The 21,331-nt window shown below is 41.6% G+C and overlaps 1 protein-coding gene across 1 annotated transcript in view; it reads right to left on the reverse strand.

Moving 5' to 3' along the window:
* Nucleotides 1-1,927: 1,927 nt before the first annotated feature.
* The window catches only part of MOCOS (molybdenum cofactor sulfurase), a 63,479-nt gene continuing 44,075 nt past the window's right edge, over nucleotides 1,928-21,331 (reverse strand). The window contains exons 12-15 of the mRNA XM_069568683.1: nucleotides 19,495-19,600; nucleotides 15,877-16,012; nucleotides 12,808-12,912; nucleotides 1,928-2,709 (exon numbers count right to left, since the gene is read on the reverse strand). Of these exons, the coding sequence (XP_069424784.1) occupies nucleotides 2,557-2,709; nucleotides 12,808-12,912; nucleotides 15,877-16,012; nucleotides 19,495-19,600 (500 nt within the window). The 3' untranslated portion in view covers nucleotides 1,928-2,556. The remainder of the gene's footprint in view (nucleotides 2,710-12,807; nucleotides 12,913-15,876; nucleotides 16,013-19,494; nucleotides 19,601-21,331) is intronic.

Here is a 21,331-nt window from a genome sequence, read left to right on the forward strand (position 1 = left end):
GATGAAGTCGCTAATAAGAACCTATTGTATAAAGCACAGGGAACTCTACTCAAAACTCTGTAAAGGCCTACACGGGAAAAGAATCTTAGAAAAGTGGATATACGTATATGTATAACTGACTCACTTTGCTATACCCCTGAAACTAACACAACATTGTAATTCAACTGTACTCCAATAAAATTTTTAAAAAAGAATGAAATCTTGCCACTTGTGCCAACATGGATGCACCTAGCATATTATGCTAATTGTGAAGTAAATTGGACAGAGATAAACAAATACTGTATGAATTCACTTATATGTGGAATCCGAAAAGCAAAACAAATAAGCACACATAACTAAACAAAGTCATGGATACAAAGAAAAAATAGGTAGTTGCCAGAGGGGAGGGGGGCAAGAGAAAGCTGGTGAAGGAAATTAAGAAGCACATATTTTCAGTTGCAAAATAAATGTCAGGGTTATGAAACAGTGTGGGAAATATAGTCAATTATGTAATATCTTTCTATGGTGACATATCATAACTAACTTATCCTGATTTTGAAAAGAACAGAAATATTGAATCGCTATGCTGTGTACCAGGGACTAACATAATGTTGCAGGTCAATTATACTTCAAAATAAACTCATAGAAAAAGAGATCAAATTTGTGTTTGTGGTTACCAGAGGTGGGATATGGGTGGGAAAATTGGATAAAAGCAGTCAAAAGATACAAGTTTCCAGTTATAAGATAAGTAAGTCCCAGGGATGTAAGGTACAACATGATTAATATAATTAACATTGTTTTATATTATATAGGAAAGGTGTTAAAAGAGCTAATCCTAAGAGTGCTCATCACAAGGAAAAATTGTATTGGTTTCCATTTCTTTAACTTTACTGGGTTAGCTGAAAACTTCCTTCAGTGTTTTAAGTAAAAATAAAAGACACATTTGCATTTTTACCACTAACTTTATTGAACAATGCATTCACCGATTTGTTCCACTACCTTGCGCCATTTTTCAGGCAACTTCATAATTCCATCTTCCCAAAACTTTCTATCTTTTTGAGCAAAGAACTGTTCCAGGTGCCTTTTACGGTCTTCCGGAGAATGGAAACTTTTTCCATTAACAGACTAGATGGAAATCCGAAGGGGCAATGTCTGGTGAACATAGCATATGAATCAGAACTTCCCAGCCAAGCTGTAACAGCTTTTGCCTGGTCATCAAAGAAGCCTGAGGTCTTGCATTATCCTGATGGAAGATTATGCATTTTCTGTTGACTAATTCCAGATGCTATTCGTTGAGGGCTGCTTTCAGTTGGCCTAATTAGGAGCAGTCCTGTTGGAATTAATTGTTTGGCTTTCCAGAAGGAGCTCACGACAGAAAACTCCCAACCCCACCACATATACATCATCTTCTTCTTTGGAAGAAGACCGGACTTTGGTGTGGTTGGTGGTGGTTCATTTCACTTGTCCCATGATCTCTTCTGTTCCACATTATTGCATAGTATCTACTTTTCATGGCCTGTCACAATTTGTTTTCCAAACAGAACAGTTTTCTTTACATTTCAGTAGAGAATCGCATGTGGAAATACCGTCAAGGTTTGTTTCGCCTAACTTATGTGGAATTGAAACATCAAAACAATTAACATAACAATCGGTGCAAATAATTTTCAGCACTTGGTTTGGGTATTTTGAGTTTGTCAGCTATGTACCGTGTGGTATAACAGTGCTTGTTCTCAATTAATGTCTCAGTTTGATCACCATCAACATCAACTGGTCTACCTGACTGTGGCCTATTGTCCAGTGAGAAATCTCCAGCATGAAACTTTGCAAACCGCTTTTCACACATTCCATCCATCACAGCACCTTCCCCACACACTGCACACATCTTTTTCTGCATTTCAGTTGCATTTTTACCTTTCTTGAAATAATACAGCATATTATGCCAAGAATGTTGCTTTTCTTCATCTTTAATATTAAAATAGCAATACAAAAATTCACTAATTTTTATTTTTTTAATGCATGTTGATATGACAGCAGTCACAATATTTTAATCTAATAAAATTGTTTCAAATGAAGCTAGACAACTAAGTTCTACTAGCACCATCTTATGGAAAAAATGAACAAAACTTTTGGCCAGCCCAATACATCTACATAAGACGGTGCACTGAACTTGGGGCTTCCTAGGTGGCGCAGTGGTAAAGAGCCGGCCTGCCAATGCGCAAGAGACCCAGGTTCGAATCTCTAGGTTGGGAAGATCCCCTGGAGAAGGAAATGGCAACCCACTCCAGTATTCTTGCCTGGAGAATCCATGGACAGAGGAGCCTGGAAGGCTATGGTCCATGGACAGAGGAGCCTGGCAGGCTATGGTCCATGGGGTCACAAAGAATCGGATATGACTGAGTAACTAAACACACACACACTGAACGTATGTGGTAATCATTTCAGGATGTATGTAAGTCAAATCATTGTGCTGTATATCTTAAACTTACATAGTGCTGTATGTCAATTATATCTCCATAAAACTGGAAGAAAAAAAGAATGAAGAGGGTAAAAGAGAAATTTTAATATTCTGAAAAAAATTTAGGAGATAGCATCCTGAGATTTCTCGGTAGCAGGTATATCATGGTGTTCTATGTTTTCTTTCAGCAGAGGGAGCACCTGAGATCCTACAGAGAGGTAACATGGAGAAGATAAATCCAAAGATGTATGCATCAGGTACACTCCAAATTTCACCTGTGAACAAAACAGCAACAACAACAAGACAGGTTATTTTAGCAGTTAAAATAATTTTGCAAATGATAACATTCCACTAAAATTAAATCAGGTCTTTAAAGACAGGTCCTGAGACTTGATATGTCCTGTCCGTCATGTAGTAGAAGTAGCGAGAAACAGGGAGAATCCTGGACTTCCCTGGTGGTCCAGTGGCAAAGAATCCACCTGCCAGCGCAGGGAACATGGGTCCCATCCCTGGTCCAGGAGGCTTCCAGGTGCTGCCGGGCAACTAAGCCCACGCGTCACAACTACTGAGCCCATACTCTGCAACAAGGGAAGGCCCTGCAAGGAGAAGCCTGTGTACCACACCAGAGAGCAGCCCCCACGTGCAGCAACAAAGACCCAGCGCAGCCGAAAGTAAAAACAAATAAATTTAAAAAAGCAAAACAGGGAGAATCCCAATAGCCCATGACACCACAGGTTCTCATTCCAAAGAGTTTTTTCCTAATAGTCTTCCACACCTTTTCATTGCTGGACCTTTCATCTTTCTTCCTTCCTGTATCCCCTGAGTTTCCCACAGGAGGGCTTTCTCCTGCTCTGGGCTTCTGACCCACTGTCAGGCTGATTTCTGCTCTGTTCCCTGATGCAAAAGCCATTTTGTGAAAATATGGGCAAAACTCTGCATTTTCTATAAGAATGTGTGATATGCACTAGTGTGTGATATGCACTAGTTAGAACATATGATATGCAACAGTTAGAACTGGACATGGAACAACAGACTGGTTCCAAATAGGAAAAGGAGTACGTCAAGGCTGTATATTGTCACCCTGCTTATTTAACTTCTATGCAGAGTACATCATGAGAAACGCTGGGCTGGAAGAAGCACAAGCTGGAATCAAGATTGCCAGGAGAAATATCAATAACCTCAGATATGCAGATGACACCACCCTTACGGCAGAAAGTGAAAAGGAACTAAAGAGCCTCTTGATGAAAGTGAAAGAGGAGAGTGAAAAACTTGGCTTAAATCTCAACATTCAGAAAACTAAGATTATGGCATCTGGTCCCATCACTTCATGGGAAATAGATGAGGAAACAGTGGAAACAGTGTCAGACTTTATTTTCTGGTTCCAAAATCACTGCAGATGGTGATTGCAGCCATGAAAATAAAAGATGCTTACTCCTTGGAAGGAAAGTTATGACCAACCTAGAGAGCATATTCAAAAGCAGAGACGTTACTTTGCCAACAAAGGTCCGTCTAGTCAAGGCTATGGTTTTTCCTGTGGTCATGTATGGATGTGAGAGTTGGCCTGTGAAGAAGGCTGAGCGCCGAAGAATTGATGATTTTGAACTGTGGTGTTGGAGAAGACTCTTGAGAGTCCCTTGGACTGCAAGGAGATCCAACCAGTCCATTCTGAAGGAGATCAGCCCTGGGATTTCTTTGGAAGGAATGATGCTAAAGCTGAAACTCCAGTACTTTGGCCACCTCATGCAAAGAGTTGACTCATTGGCAAAGACTCTGATGCTGGGAGGGATTGGGGGCAGGAGGAGAAGGGGACGACCGAGGATGAGATGGCTGGATGGCATCACTGACTTGATGGACATGAGTCTGAGTGAACTCCGGGAGTTGGTGATGGACAGGGAGGCCTGGCGTGCTGCGATTCATGGGGTCGCAAAGAGTCGGACACGACTGAGCGACTGAACTGAACTGATATGCACTAAGTTCTCCAAATTTTCTGGAATAAAGATGGAAGGTCCAAAATAAAGAGCTGTGTGAGTTGCTCAAGGTTTGCCATCAGTGTGAGTGAGCCAGTAGAGCTGCTCCAAAGAGTGAGCAACCCTTTGGAATATGAGACGTGCTCCTAGGTCTGCTCATTCCTGAGATTATAGCAGTTGGCTACCACCAGGCCCCAGGCTAGGGACTGGAACCAAATCAACTCCTTAGTATTTGTGTACATGTCGGTGAGGAGTACATGGGAGTTCTCTGTACTTTCTTTGCAATTTTTCTATAAATCTAAATTTATTCCAAAATTTGAGAGAATAAAAGACTTGCGCACAAGAATTATCGTGACACTGAGAAATACCATTTCCATGTCTAATAGCATTTGTGCCCACCCATCCCCTCTCCTAACAACCTGAGGCAGACTCAAGGTCCCCATGCCCGCAGTTGACACGGGCGGCTGAACCTGTGCAGAAAGACACACCGGTGTTAACACTCAAGTGCAACAGCTCTGCAGACCACACCTGTCCACATCTGAAAGGAAAGTTTTGTCGATCAATGAATGTGAAACAAAAACTGGCTTTGGAAAAACACAAGGGACAATGCAGACATTTTACCATCACTTAACTTGCCAGGCTGTTACTGAAAAGACAGGAAACACTTGCCTTATTTCTGTTAATTTTCAAGAATTGCTCCATGCAGCCTGACTGCTTACTTGGCTTCCTGGAATACTTTGCAAACAGAAAGTCCTGACAGAAAGTGTGAGCCCGGAACTAAATGAGTCTTCCTAATGAATAATCTGTTAGAAAGTCAGCTTCATATCATCTGAATTCCACAACAATAACACTTAGTCATTTTAGCCTCAAGAATATGACTTATAAACTTATATAGTGAAATTTATTCAATCTTCCTGTGCAGCTATCCTGTTCACTCTAACGCACTGTCTTCTTCATGAGATTTCTGTGGCAAAGAAAATAAGATGACAGAACTACTTTAGTTACTATTTCTTTCCCGCCCCCTGCCCCTCACTGCTTTGGCCACACCGCGTGGCATGCAGGATCTTAGTAGCGTGACCAGGAATCGAACCAGTGCCCTCTGCAGTGGAAGTGCAGGGTCTTAACCAGGACCACCAGGGAAGTCCCTTTCTTTTCCTTTTTTTAAAAATATTTCTTATCTATACTCCTTATCTCTTCAATAAGATTTGAAAGCATTAAAAATATATGTAATTTTTTTTTGAGCATATTAAGTATACTTTTATTTTATTTTTTTTTTTTTAATTTTAAAATCTTTAATTCTTACATGCATTCCCAAACATGAACCCCCCTCCCACCTCCCTCCCCATAACATCTTTCTGGGTCATCCCCATGCACCAGCCCCAAGCATGCTGCATCCTGCGTCAGACATAGACTGGCGATTCAATTCACATGATAGTATACATGTTAGAATGTCATTCTCCCAAATCATCCCACCCTCTCCCTCTCCCTCTGAGTCCAAAAGTCCGTTATACACATCTGTGTCTCTTTCCCTGTCTTGCATACAGGGTCGTCATTGCCATCTTCCTAAATTCCATATATATGTGTTAGTATACTGTATTGGTGTTTGTCTTTCTGGCTTACTTCACTCTGTATAATCGGCTCCAGTTTCATCCATCTCATCAGAACTGATTCAAATGAATTCTTTTTAACGGCTGAGTAATACTCCATTGTGTATATGTACCACAGCTTTCTTATCCATTCATCTGCTGATGGACATCTAGGTTGTTTCCATGTCCTGGCTATTATAAACAGTGCTGCGATGAACATTGGGGTACATGTGTCTCTTTCAATTCTGGTTTCCTCAGTGTGTATGCCCAGAAGTGGGATTGCTGGGTCATAAGGTAGTTCTATTTGCAATTTTTTAAGGAATCTCCACACTGTTCTCCATAGTGGCTGTACTAGTTTGCATTCCCACCAACAGTGTAGGAGGGTTCCCTTTTCTCCACACCCTCTCCAGCATTTATTGCTTGCAGATTTTTGGATCGCAGCCATTCTGACTGGTGTGAAGTGGTACCTCATTGTGGTTTTGATTTGCATTTCTCTAATAATGAGTGATGTTGAGCATCTTTTCATGTGTTTGTTAGCCATCCGTATGTCTTCTTTGGAGAAATGTCTATTTAGTTCTTTGGCCCATTTTTTGATTGGGTCGTTTATTTTTCTGGAGTTGAGCTGCAGAAGTTGCTTGTATATTTTGGAGATTAGTTGTTTGTCAGTTGCTTCATTTGCTATTATTTTCTCCCATTCAGAAGGCTGTCTTTTCACCTTGCTTATATTTTCCTTTGTTGTGCAGAAGCTTTTAATTTTAATTAGATCCCATTTGTTTATTGTTGCTTTTATTTCCAGCATTCTGGGAGGTGGATCATAGAGGATCCTGCTGTGATTTATGTCTGAGAGTGTTTTGCCTATGTTCTCCTCTAGGAGTTTTATAGTTTCTGATCTTACATTTAGATCTTTAATCCATTTTGAGTTTATTTTTGTGTGCGGTGTTAGGAAGTGATCTAGTTTCATTCTTTTACAAGTGGTTGACCAGTTTTCCCAGCACCACTTGTTAAAGAGATTGTCTTTACTCCATTGTATATTCTTGCCTCCTTTGTCAAAGATAAGGTGTCCATATGTGTGTGGATTTATCTCTGGGCTTTCTATTTTGTTCCATTGATCTATATGTCTGTCTTTGTGCCAGTACCATACTGTCTTGATGACTGTGGCTTTGTAGTAGAGCCTGAAGTCAGGCAAGTTGATTCCTCCAGTTCCATTCTTCTTTCTCAAGATTGCTTTGGCTATTCGAGGTTTTTTGTATTTCCATACAAATCTTGAAATTATTTGTTCTAGTTCTGTGAAAAATGTGGCTGGTAGCTTGATAGGGATTGCATTGAATTTGTAAATTGCTTTGGGTAGTATACTCATTTTCACTATATTGATTCTTCCAATCCATGAACATGGTATATTTCTCCATCTATTAGTGTCCTCTTTGATTTCTTTCATCAGTGTTTTATAGTTTTCTATATATAGGTCTTTAGTTTCTTTAGGTAGATATATTCCTAAGTATTTTATTCTTTTCGTTGCAATGGTGAATGGAATTGTTTCCTTAATTTCTTTTTCTACTTTCTCATTATTCGTGTATAGGAATGCAAGGGATTTCTGTGTGTTGATTTTATATCCTGCAACTTTACTATATTCATTGATGAGCTCTAGTAATTTTCTGGTGGAGTCTTTAGGGTTTTCCATGTAGAGGATCATGTCATCTGCAAACAGTGAGAGTTTTACTTCTTCTTTTCCAATTTGGATTCCTTTTATTTCTTTTTCTGCTCTGATTGCTGTGGCCAAAACTTCCAGAACTATGTTGAATAGTAGCGGTGAAAGTGGACACCCTTGTCTTGTTCCTGACTTTAGGGGAAATGCTTTCAATTTTTCACCATTGAGGATAATGTTTGCTGTGGGTTTGTCATAGATAGCTTTTATTATGTTGAGATATGTTCCTTCTATTCCTGCTTTCTGGAGAGTTTTTATCATAAATGGATGTTGAATTTTGTCAAAGGCCTTCTCTGCATCTATTGAGATAATCATATGGTTTTTATTTTTCAATTTGTTAATGTGGTGAATTACATTGATTGATTTGCGGATATTGAAGAATCCTTGCATCCCTGGGATAAAGCCCACTTGGTCATGGTGTATGATCTTTTTAATGTGTTGTTGGATTCTGATTGCTAGAATTTTGTTGAGGATTTTTGCATCTATGTTCATCAGAGATATTGGCCTGTAGTTTTCTTTTTTTGTGACATCTTTGTCAGGTTTTGGTATTAGGGTGATGGTGGCCTCATAGAATGAGTTTGGAAGTTTACCTTCCTCTGCAATTTTCTGGAAGAGTTTGAGGAGGATAGGTGTTAGCTCTTCTAGAAATTTTTGGCAGAATTCAGCTGTGAAGCCATCTGGACCTGGGCTTTTGTTTGCTGGAAGATTTCTGATTACAGTATCAATTTCCGTGCTTGTGATGGGTCTGTTAAGATTTTCTATTTCTTCCTGGTTCAGTTTTGGAAAATTGTACTTTTCTAAGAATTTGTCCATTTCTTCCACGTTGTCCATTTTATTGGCATACAACTGCTGATAGTAGTCTCTTATGATCCTTTGTATTTCTGTGTTGTCTGTTGTGATCTCTCCATTTTCATTTCTAATTTTATTGATTTGATTTTTCTCTCTTTGCTTCTTGATGAGTCTGGCTAATGGTTTGTCAATTTTATTTATCCTTTCAAAGAACCAGCTTTTGGCTTTGTTGATTTTTGCTATGGTCTCTTTTGTTTCTTTTGCATTTATTTCTGCCCTAAGTTTTACGATTTCTTTCCTTCTACTCACTCTGGGGTTCTCCAACTCTTCCTTTTCTAGTTGCTTTAGTTGTAGAGTTAGGTTATTTATTTGACTTTTTTCTTGTTTCTTGAGGTATGCCTGTATTGCTATGAACTTTCCTCTTAGCACTGCTTTTATAGTGTCCCACAGGTTTTGGGTTGTTGTGTTTTCATTTTCATTAGTTTCTATGCATATTTTGATTTCTTTTTTGATTTCTTCTGTGATTTGTTGGTTATTCAGAAGTGTGTTGTTCAACCTCCATATGTTGGAATTTTTAATAGTTTTTCTCCTGTAATTGAGATCTAATCTTAATGCATTATGGTCAGAAAAGATGCTTGGAATGATTTCGATTTTTTTGAATTTATCAAGTTTAGATTTATGGCCCAGGATGTGATCTATCCTGGAGAAGGTTCCATGAGCACTTGAAAAAAAGGTGAAATTCGTTGTTTTGGGGTGAAATGTCCTATAGATATCAATTAGGTCTAACTGATCTAATGTATCATTTAAAGTTTGCGTTTCTTTGTTAATTTTCTGTTTAGTTGATCTGTCCATAGGTGTGAGTGGGGTATTAAAGTCTCCCACTATTATTGTGTTATTGTTGATTTCCCCTTTCATACTTGTTAGCATTTGTCTTACATATTGTGGTGCTCCTATATTGGGTGCATATATATTTATAATTGTTATATCTTCTTCTTGGATTGTTCCTTTGATCATTATGTAGTGGCCTTCTTTGTCTCTTTTCACAGCCTTTGTTTTAAAGTCTATTTTATCGGATATGAGTATTGCCACTCCTGCTTTCTTTTGGTCTCTATTTGCGTGGTATATCTTTTTCCAGCCCTTCACTTTCAGTCTGTATGTGTCCCTTGTTTTGAGGTGGGTCTCTTGTAAGCAGCATATAGAGGGGTCTTGTTTTTGTATCCATTCAGCCAGTCTTTGTCTTTTGGTTGGGGCGTTCAAACCATTTACGTTTAAGGTAATTATTGATAAGTATGATCCCGTTGCCATTTACTTTATTGTTTTGGGTTCGGGTTTATACACCCTTTTCATGTTTCCTGTCTAGAGGATATCCTTTAGAATTTGTTGGAGAGCTGGTTTGGTGGTGCTGAATTCTCTCAGCTTTTGCTTGTCTGTAAAGCTTTTGATTTCTCCTTCGTATTTGAATGAGATCCTTGCTGGGTACAGTAATCTGGGCTGTAGGTTATTGTCTTTCATCACTTTAAGTATGTCTTGCCATTCCCTCCTGGCCTGAAGAGTTTCTATTGACAGATCAGCTGTTATCCTTATGGGAATCCCCTTGTGTGTTATTTGTTGTTTTTCCCTTGCTGCTTTTAATATTTGTTCTTTGTGTTTGATATTTGTTAATTTGATTAATATGTGTCTTGGGGTGTTCCGCCTTGGGTTTATCCTATTTGGGACTCTCTGTGTTTCTTGGACTTGGGTGATTATTTCCTTCCCCATTTTAGGGAAGTTTTCAACTATTATCTCCTCAAGGATTTTCTCATGATCTTTCTTTCTGTCTTCTTCTTCTGGGACTCCTATAATTCGAATGTTGGAGTGTTTCATATTGTCCTGGAGGTCTCTGAGATTGTCCTCGTTTCTTTTAATTCGTTTTTCTTGTTTCCTCTCTGATTCATTTATTTCTACCATTCTATCTTCTATTTCACTAATCCTATCTTCTGCCTCCGTTATTCTACTATTTGTTGCCTCCAGAGTGTTTCTGATCTCATTTATTGTGTTATTCATTATATTTTGACTCTTTTTTATTTCTTCTAGGTCCTTGTTAAACCTTTCTTGCATCTTCTCAATCCTTGTCTCTAGGCTATTTATCTGTGTTTCCATTTTGATTTCAAGATTTTGGATCATTTTCACTATCAATATTCGGAATTCCTTCTCCGGTAGATTCCCTACTTCTTCCTCTTTTGTTTGATTTGGTGGGCAACTCTCCTGTTCCTTTGCCTGCTGAGTATTCCTCTGTCTCTTCATCTTGGTTATATTGCTGCGTTTGGGGTGGCCTTTTTATATTCTGATAATTTGTGGAGTTCTCTTTATTATGGAGCTTCCTCACTTTGGGTGGGGTTCTATCAGTGGCTTGTCAAGGTTTCCTGGTTAGGGAGGCTTGTGTTGGAGTTTTGGTGGGTGGAGCTGGGTTTCTTCTCTCTGGAGTGCAGTGGAGTGACCCGTAATGGGTTATGAGACATCAAAGGTTTTGGGATAATTTTGAGCTGCCTGTATATTGAGGCTCAGGGGAGTGTTCCTGTGTTGCTGGAGAATTTGAGTGGTATGTCTTGTTTTGGAACTTGTTGGCCCTTGGGTGGAGCTTGGTTTCAGTGTAGGTATGAAGGCTTTTGATGAGCTCCTATTGCTTAATGTTCCCTGAATTCAAGAGTTCTCTAATGTTTTCAGGCTTTGGGTTTAAGCTTCCTGCTTCTGGTTTTCAGTTTTATTTTCACAGTAGCCTCTAGACTTCTCCATCTATACAGCACCGATGATAAAACATCTAGGTTAAAGATGAAAAGTTTCTCCACCTTGAGGGACACTCAGAGAGGTTCACTGAGTTACAAGGAGAAGAGAAGATGGAGGGGGTAGTTAGAGGTAACTGGAATGAGATGTGGTGAGATCAAGAGAGGAGAGAGCAAGCTAGCCAGTAGTCACTTCCTTATGTGCGCTCTATAGTCTGGACCGCTCAGAGGTATTTACAGAGTTATACAGGGAAGAGGAGAGGGAGGAAGTAGACAGAGGTGACCAGGAGGATAAGAGAGAGGAATGAGTAGGAGAGAGACAAATCCTGCCAGTAACCAGTTCCTTAGGTGCTCTCTACCGTCTGGAACACACAGAGATTCACAGAGTTGGATAGAGAAGAGATGGGGGAGAAAAGAGACAGAGGCCACCTGGTGGAGAAAAAGGAGAGGCCAGAGGAGGAGAGAGTGGACAAGCCAGTAATCTCGCTCTCAGGTAAACTTGGGTAGTGAAGTTTGGGTTTTTAAATGTACAAAATTGACAACATAAACCTAAGAGCAAAGATTAAAAATCTAGAGTAGAGGTTGGATTTTCAAAGATACAATATTAAAGAAAAGCAGAAGGAAAAAGGAAGAAAGAAAAAAAAAAGAATTATTAAAAAACAAACAAACAAAAACAACACAAAACAAAACACCAACAACCATCCAAAGAGTATATATGGTGTTTGCCTTAAAAAAAAAAAAAAAAAAGTCTTTTTTTTAAAAAAATAGTAGTACTAGGTTATAGAAATAAAAATTAGAGGAGAAATAGAAGATTTAACAATTAAAAAAAAGCTCGGAAAAAAAAGAAAAAAAAATGCAAAAGGCAAAAAAAAAAAAAAGAATGATTTTAAAAATATTAAAAAATTAAAAATATATCTGGCTCTTCTCTGATGTTATGGGCCGTGTGGGCTCACTTCCAAGGTGGTTCCCTCTGTTTAACGTCTTCTGTTTGCTGGTTTTTAGGCTCACTAGTTCAGTCGCGCTGTGGGGAGGGGGGATGCTGTTTTTGAAGACAATGGTCTGCTTTTCTGGTTGCCTGATGTCCTCTGCCAGCCTACAGAAGTTGTTTTGTGGAGTTTGCTCGGGGTTGAAATGTTCTTTTGAGGAATTAGTGAGGGAGAACGTGATCTTCCCGTCCTATTCCTCCGCCATCTTTCAAAAATATATGTAATTTTTAAAAAGTGAGACCTAGAGGGGTGGGAGGGGGTGGAGGGTGGAAAGGAGATTCCTGAGGGAGAGAATGTATGTATACTTATGACTGATTCATGCTGTTGTACGGCAGAGACCAACACAACATTATAAAGCAATTATCCTCCAATTAAAAACACAATGTTTTTAAAAAGTGAGGAAATGAATAGAAAAGAAAGGTAAGATCATGTCACAGACAAAGTCTGAACCTTGATGGTAGCCTATCAGCCTTAGAATGTTCTCCCACTTCTAAAAATTACTCAGCATTTTTAAGGATTCGTTTCAGTGTAGACAACGCATCAGGATCTTAAGATGGGGTGTCGTATTTAGCAATCATGCTTACCTTTCTCTCTCGCCTCTCAGAAAGCTTTTGGAAAACATCTTGGTTTCGTTGTCCAGTTTGCTGATCGATGCAAATCATCTGACATCTGTGACAAGGTCCCAAAACCTGGGCGGTGAGAAGGGAAAAGACAGTGTTGTCATGAAACTGACCCAGCTGTCCCACTCTGCAGGGAGGAATCTGGGTCCTAGAGGAATGGTTGTAAGCAGCCAATTTCAGACTCAGAGAGAAATGCTCCAACTGCAAGGAGCCAAGAGTGCCGCCTCTTCCCAACGCTCACTAGGGAATCACCCACACGTGTTTGCCAGCTGAAAGACCCCTGCAGCAGGGTTTTGTAGAACACGTAAAGAGTGGTTGTGACTCGCAGGTGGTTATCAGGGGGTGTGGGGCTTCCTCCAGGGAGCAAAGCACTGATTGCAGGACATATTGGGAGGAGATGGCCAGCCACACACCCTGTGCTACTGTGATGGCCACAGACCACTTGAGACTTGGGCAAGTAGCTCACGCAACCACAGGTGCCCCTGTGAAACACTGCAGTTTGCACCAAGGCCTGGCATTCCTGTGCATGGATGCACTCAGCTCTTCTCCTTTGACGCCAAGTGCATGGTTTTTCATGCCTTGCTTGATCAGTAATATTGCCATAAACGTGTTAATTCACACAACTCTCTCATGTTTGAATCTTTTAGGCTAAATCTCTCAAAATGAGGTTATAAAGTCAATACGTATAAAGCTCTTATGACTTGATGATACCCAGTGAGAAACTGCTTTCCAAAAGAGATGTGCTGGATCTTTTTGCATTGTAACTGCTTCTGCACTGAGTATTACCACCCACAAACATCTCCTAAGCATTTACTTAAAAAATTTGTTATAATTGAAGTATAGTTGATTTATGACATTTCAGGTATACAGCAAAGTCATCTGAAAAAAAAAACTCATTACAGTTTATAAGATACTGAGCATGGTTCCCTGTGCTATCCAGTAGGTCCTGGTTGTTTATCTCTTTTATATATGTCAGTGTGTATCCATTAATCCCAGGTTCCTCATTTAGCATTTACTTTTTGAAAGACACAGTATTAACTATAGCTTATATTTTTTAACACCTGCATAGGACAACATTGTATGGATGTAACCTAATTTATTCAACCTCCCTCTTATGGATATTTAGGATATTTTCCAATTTTTATATTTACAAAGTATTGCACTTAGTAATTTTGTAGTATATCTTCACCTATTTGTAAGACTATTTTTTGTGGGATATACTTCTACAAGTAAATTTATTGGGTCAAAGGGCATGTATATTTTGACTTTCATTAATTGATGTTTATTAAGTATCATGACCTAACGAAAGCAAAGCATCTGAGAGAGCTTTTTTAAAGTGTTTCTTATATGCATGTCCCCATGTATCTCACAGCTTACCTGTTACAAAGTAAGTTTCTGACAGCGATCCTAGCCTAGTTGTAGTTCTTCTCTTTCCTTTTCCTTCTTCTCTTCCTTTCTTTCTCCCTCTCTCTCCATCTATCATATATTGAGTGTTTACCCTGGCCCAGGCAGGATATGTCAGAGGGGGTGCTTTTACAGCATGGCAAGGACACAGCAATAGAAAATGAAGAGGAGGAAGTCAGGATGGAGGGATGAGGGGGACGGCAGGAAGGCTGGCGCAGAGAGAGGCCTGTGGGAGAGAAAAGAGACGGCTTTTTCAAGGGGGAGCAGCTTCCAGCGTAAGAGGAATTTGGAGAGGTAAACGGACAGGAAAGCTCTTTGGGGCGTTTGTGTGTGTGTGCCAGGCAGTTTATTGCACCTGCAGGGCTTCCCAGGTGGCGCTGGTGGTAAAGCACCCACCTGCCAACGCAGGAGACATAAGGACCTGGATTCCATCCCTGGGTTGGGAAGATCCCCTGGAGGAGGGCATGGCAACCCACTCCAGTATTCTTGCCTGGAGAATCCCATGGACAGAGGTGCCTGGTGGGCTACAGTCTACAGGGTCACAGAGAGTCAGACACGACTGAGCAACTGAGCACGCACAGCACACACACCACCTGCAGAACTCTGAAACCTGCCATTGGAGATTAAATTACTGCTTCCTGCTTTCCCGGGAGTTAGAGCTGCTCTGCGCAGAGGACCCGTCCTTCTGGCCCCAGCTCTTCCTTGGCTGTCCCGGCCATTCATTTCGTCAGCAACCGTGGCACACTGACTCTGGGTCAGGACTGTTCTAGGCCCTAGGTGGACGGTGGGGAATAAATAGACTTGGCCCCACTCTCCTACACTCTGGGGAAATAAGCGGACACTGTGCGGAGCATGACCCCCACGGTGGGTCAGAAACAGCCTTCCCAAGGAGGTAACATCTGAGCTAGACCTGAAGGAGCTGCAGATGTGCGCCAGGCAGAGGGGACAGCAAGGGCAAGGTGCTGAGGCAGGCATCTTGGCTTGTTGAGGGGATGGAGAGAAGGTCCACAGGACAGGCAGAGGAGGAGGGGGTGCCGACCTCAGGGAGATGGGAGCAGCCACGGGGCTCGGGGCTCGGGGGCCTTACCCACTCTCATGAGGAATGCAGATGTCAGCTGAAGACTTTGCGTTTGGGGACCCCAAAGCCTGGGGAGGCAGGACAACTTGGTGCTTCATCCTTTGACTGCAAGCTCCTCTCCGGCTTCCAGTGAGGCCAGAAGCAAGAGCGGGAGGAGAAGTACAGCCGCCCTGGGCGCTGAAGGACCATGAAGCATCTGGACGTCCTCCCGGAGCTCCAGACAGCAAGTTTCAAGAGGAGGAAGTTCTCACTGACACAAGCATTCCAAGACATAGCTAGTCTAGACATAGCGACGAGGTCTGTACCTCCATCACCTGTACATTCTCTCTTCCCCACGTGAAACTGGCACCCCCTTGAAGGAAGGATGGATGGATCATTCCAAAGGGTGGCCCAGGATGCAGATGTCACATACCCTCCTGCTGAGGTTTTGTGGGTAAGAGTCAACCCCAAAGGTGGGACTCCCTTCTACCGGCTACTATCCCAGCCAAAGGTTGAGGTCAATTCCCACTGACAACTCTTAAGGAAAGATAATAGGACTTCTCGGAACTTACCTGGAAACGCAAGGAACCAACTGAAATTTCATCCCATTTCTCTTCTTCAAAAGCCCTTGTTCCATTGGTAATAATATTGGCACGGAAACGTGAGATGAGATTGTTCATTGGGAATAATTCTTTGCCATTCTCACAACTGTGTAAGACACACCAGAAAGAGAAAAGCGGAGGCATTGATAATTGCACTACCGTAGTAAGTCAACATTCCTGCCATTCAATGCCTGAGTTCATCAGCTGTACTGTGTCCTGAGGCTTAGATGATCAGAAGAAGCTTTTATCATGAGTGCAAGGCTAAAAGACACACAGCTGTGGTCAGACCTCCAGGATCTCCCCTAGAATATGGTCCCACCTCCAATGAAGAAGCTCACAAGAGGCAGTGCAATGAGTGAGTCAGTCCTTGCTGACGCGATGAAGAACTTTGGTAAACCCAGTGAACAGGGAGGGGTCAAGTGGATAAACTTGTGAGAAAATACCAGTTCTACAAGGTGAGTCAGGACAGGGCATTTAAAGAATATCAACAGGCTTAATTACCAAGGACCTAAAAAGTACCAAGAGCTCACACTCTTTTTGGATATTTTTGGATATTAGACCATCATAAAGCTGGATAGAGTATATACATGGGAGGTTTTAATATGTATTTTCTACGGAGAACAGGTTGCTGGTTACCAGAGGTGAGAGGTGGGTAGAATGGGTGAAGGGGGTCGCAAGGTACAAACTTCCAGTTATAAACAAGTCATGTGGGTGTAATGTACAGTATGGCAACTATAGTTAATAATAGTGCATTGTCTAAAAAAATACGGTATTGCCTATTTTAAAAGTGCTAAGAGAATAAAATTTAAAAGTACTCATCACAAGAAAAAATTTTTACAGCTATGTGTGGTGACAGATGTTAACTAGAATTATTGTGACCATTTCTCACTGTATACAAATATGGGATCGTGTGGTACACCTGAAACTAATATAATGTTGCCTGTCAACTGCATCTCAATTAAAAAACGTTATTTCCTAACTTCCATCCTGTTTGCAGCTTTAACTAGGTGTATATTATTTATGTAATTTTCCTGTTTAAAATTTTTGTTTACTACTACAAATGAATGAATGAAGGTCCCTCAGTTGTGTCTGACTCTTTGCGACCCCATGGACTATACAGTCCATGGAATTCTCCAGGCCAGAATACCAGAGTGGGTAGCCTTTCCCTTCTCCAAAGGTACCATGAAAAGGCTACCTGTACCGCCATGCATCCCATCCCCTAAGGTAAAAAAGCACTGAAAAAGCATCTGAAGACTTCAGCAGACAAGCACACAGTATAAGCCCATTAAGTTGAGTTCAACCCTTTTGGCACCAGGGACTGGCTGCATGGAAGACAATTTTTTCCTGGATGAGGGTTGGTGGGGGGGTTCGGGATGATTCAAGGGCATTACATTTATCATGCGCTTTATTTCTATTATTATTAAATCAGCTCCACCTCAGATCATCAGGCATTAGACCCTGGAGGTTGGGGACCCCTGTTCTAGAGTGAAAGAAGCCATACTAGGGATGTCCACAGGGTTGACTGAGACGGGGCGTGAGGAAGGGGCCTGGGGCACTAGAAATGTTCACTGCTCGATCGAGGCGGCGGCTCCATGGGTATACAGACATCTGTAAACATTCACTGAACTATGTACTTATGATTTTTGCCCTTCATTGCACATTAATAAAAAAACTTTTAAGTTTCGGGGGAAATCTTTGAGCATACTGGAGCCTTCCCTGGAGATAGAACTGAAAGGCTCTGGGGGAGAGAAAGGGGTCCGTGTCTCTATCCCAATCTCCTCCAAACAGTGGACAGCCAGAAGAAGCCAGGGACCACAATAACCAAGTCCAGCTTTGGACTATGTGCAGTTCCCAGGACCAGTGACAACCGCAGGGTCCCTGTGGGACAGGAGAGGGTTAGCAAGCCCCAGTCCTGATATCCTTTGATTCTGGATTTACCCTCCAGGTGATAAGACCTCCCTTGCGCTTTATGAAAGGGAAAGTTTTATGTCTAAAAGCTATCAGCATCAGTATGTATACAAGAGCATCCATCAAACTTGAAAATAGAACCAGGGATGCTCACCACGTATTAATCACAGGCTGTTTCTCTTATCTTTGATCACCTGTTCTTCCTACCCCCTACCACTTGTCAGCTTTTCACTAAACCAGTTGATGGAACCAGAGCTGCATCAAGCCACCTCTTCTTCCACACCAAAAATTCCAAAAAACCACAAACCTGATCCCTCCAGGGCTCCGGGCACCTAAGAAAGAGGGTCCCTCAGTGCTGGGAAAACTCAGTGAACACCCAGGGACCACGCATCACGTTTCTGCCCCCAAACAGGGCAGGATGGACCTCAGCAAGGGAACACCATTGTCTGTTTTTGCCGATGACGATAAACAGGAATTGGGAAGCCCTCGTGACGCAGTGGTAAAGAATCCACCTGCCAATGCAGGAGACACAAGAGACGCAGGTTTGATCCCTGGGTCAGGAAAATCCCCCGGAGTAGGAAATAGCAACCCACTCCAGTATTCTTGCCTGGAAAATTCCACAGACATAGGAGTCTGGTGGGCTATAGTCCATAGGAGTCACAAAGAGTCGGACACGACTGAGTGACTGAGCACACACGTAAACAGGAATTACTACAAAAGTCCACCTTTGTTGTTCTTATTAAGCTACATATGTACACGCTTGTGTGTGTGCACACAGGTGCCAAGGACCACATGGCACGTGGTAGTCACAGGAGCCTGGCTCAGGACACAGACAGGTGTGGACGAATGAGCCGCCTGTCTCTTACATAATAGCTTACATAATAGCTTTTTTTGTCCCAATGATCTGATTACCTAGGGATTTCAATTTCCTCTAAAAACCAATGATGGGGCTTGAAGCACCCAAGCCCCTTTCTGGAGCTGACCTTTCCAGAGTCCTTGGGAGATCTCTGGGTGGGAGTGAGTGGGCAAGGGCGCTGGTTCTGTCTGATGGTACAGATGACATCTGCAGTTTTAACTTGAAAAGCACAACTGCTATTTTCACTCAAAATAACTGTGGAAGGAGGGCAAGGCTCCTAGGGGCCAGGGAACAGTGGGGGGTGGGGGGCAAAACAGCTGTGTCAACTTGCTGACAATTCCATTAAAGCAAGTGTTAAGAACTGAAATGATCACACAATGAGAATTGGTATTCTCCACTAAGCATCTTGAGGGCATCAAGAAGGACACTGGAAGATAAATAACCCTCTAAAAGATTAAGGTAAACTGGCCTAAAAAGTTTTGTGACTTCTCTGGACCTTGGTTTCTCAATGAAGGGTCTGGACTCAAGATTCTCAGAATTTTTCTCCCCAGGCAGGTGACTGGCTCACTTCCAGAGGCAAGTGGTTACACCTGTTTGCTATTCCCAAAGTGTTAGTCACTCAGTCACGTCCAACTCTTTGTGACCTTATGGACTGTAGCCTGCCAGGCTTCTCTGTACATGGAATTCTCCAGGCAAGAATACTGGAGTGGGTAGAGCCATTCCCTTCTCCAGGGGATCTTCCCAACCCAGGGGATCAAATCTGGGTCTCCTGCATTGCAGGCATTCTTTCCCAAGGTAAATAACAAATAGTAAAGGAATCTTACCTTGTGCTTAATTGCTGCTGAAGTTCCAAAATACTGGATCTGTTTATCAGCAGATATTGTGCCTCATTCACCAGAGAAAGGGCGGCTGTCGTACGAGCAGACTGATCTAAAAGAGGATGGAGTGTTTAAAAGGGCTGCTGGACAGAGAAGCAAGCTAAGTGTCCACGGATGGGTAAACAGATGAGGAAACTGTGGTGTACATGTACAACGGGATATTATGCAGCCATTCAAAATGAAATCTTGCCATTTGCAATAACATGGAAAGACCTTGAGGCCATTATGCTAAACGAAATAAGTCAGACAGAGAAAGATAAGTTCTGTATGATCTCACTTATAGGTGGAATCTAAAACAAACAAAAAAAAAAACCCACCAAAAAACGAGCAAACAAAACAAGCTCATAGAGCAGACTGGTGGTTGCCAAAGGCAGGGGGTGGGATGGGTGATATGGGTGAAGGGATTCAAAAGGTACAAACATCCAAGCATAAAATATATATCTTGGAAGGGTAATGTATACTGTGGCTGCTGCTGCTGCTGCTAAGTCGCTTCAGTCGTGTCCGACTCTGTGTGACCCCATAGACGGCAGCCCACCAGGCTCCCCCGTCCCTGGGATTCTCCAGGCAAGAACACTGGAGTGAGTTGCCATTTCCTTCTCCAATGCATGAAAGTGAAAAGTGAAAATGAAGTCGCTCAGTCATGCCCGACTGTTAGCGACCTCATGGACTGCAGCCCACCAGGCTCCTCCATCCATGGGATTTTCCAGGCAAGAGTACTGGAGTGGGGTGCCATTGCCTTCTCTGGTATACTGTGGCAACTATAGTTAATAAAACTGTATTGCCTATTTGAAAGCTGCTAGGAGAGTAAATCTTAAAAGTTGTCATCAAAAGAAAAAAAAATGTAACTATGTATGGTGACTGATGTTACCTAGACTTGTATGATCACTTTGCAATACATACAAATATCAAATTATTATGGCATACATCTGCAACTAATATAATGTTGTATGCCAATAATACTAAATTAAAAAATTTAAATCAAATTTTAAAAGAAGAATTGCTTTCTTGGAATGAAAATGAATTGTGCTTCTATCGACTTGCATTTTTAAATAATAAAGATTATTTCTACAAGGGAAAAATTGGTGCCTGTGGGAATAATAAAAAATGTTCTACGCATAATTCAAACAGGAAGAAAATTAGCTCCTAGAAGATTCTGTTACTAATCTAGAAAAAAAAAAAAAAAGCTGACGTTGAATTGTTCCAGCAAAAGAGACTTGAAGGTAACATTTTGAGAAGAGATGGAGCTGTGGGGAAGTAGGGGGGCTCTTCCCCAAGAAAGAAGGACCTTGATGCGGATCCTGGGCCCAGGAAGATCTGAATCTAGTCAGGGAATCTAGTTAAGGAAAAGCTGGGTTTTGCCCTTGGCAAAGCTTGTAATATTGACTTTGTTGTTGTTCAGTCGCTAAGTTGTATCCAACTCTTTGTGACCCCAAGGACTATAGCCTACCAGGCTCCTCTGTCCCTGGGATTTTCCAGGAAAGAACACTGAAGTGGGTTGCCATCTCATTCTCCAGGAGTCCAGGGATCAAACCTGCGTTCACTGCGTTGGCAGGTGTATTCTTTACCACTGAGCCACTAGGAAAGCCCAATATTGACCTTAGATATATATAAATAAGACAAGTTTTTAAACTACAGAAATTTTTATTATTAAAAAAGGAGTGGAAGAAAATATCAAAGTCATGCAGAACTGCCTCTAGTCGGGCATGCCATAGCTGTCATTATAGATGTTGATACGAAAGGGTTGCCTGGACCAAAACCCAGAGAGCTGTTTCAGATTCAGGCC

Source organism: Ovis canadensis, chromosome 23 (assembly GCF_042477335.2).
Source record: "Ovis canadensis isolate MfBH-ARS-UI-01 breed Bighorn chromosome 23, ARS-UI_OviCan_v2, whole genome shotgun sequence".
Taxonomy (NCBI): Eukaryota; Metazoa; Chordata; class Mammalia; order Artiodactyla; family Bovidae; genus Ovis; species Ovis canadensis.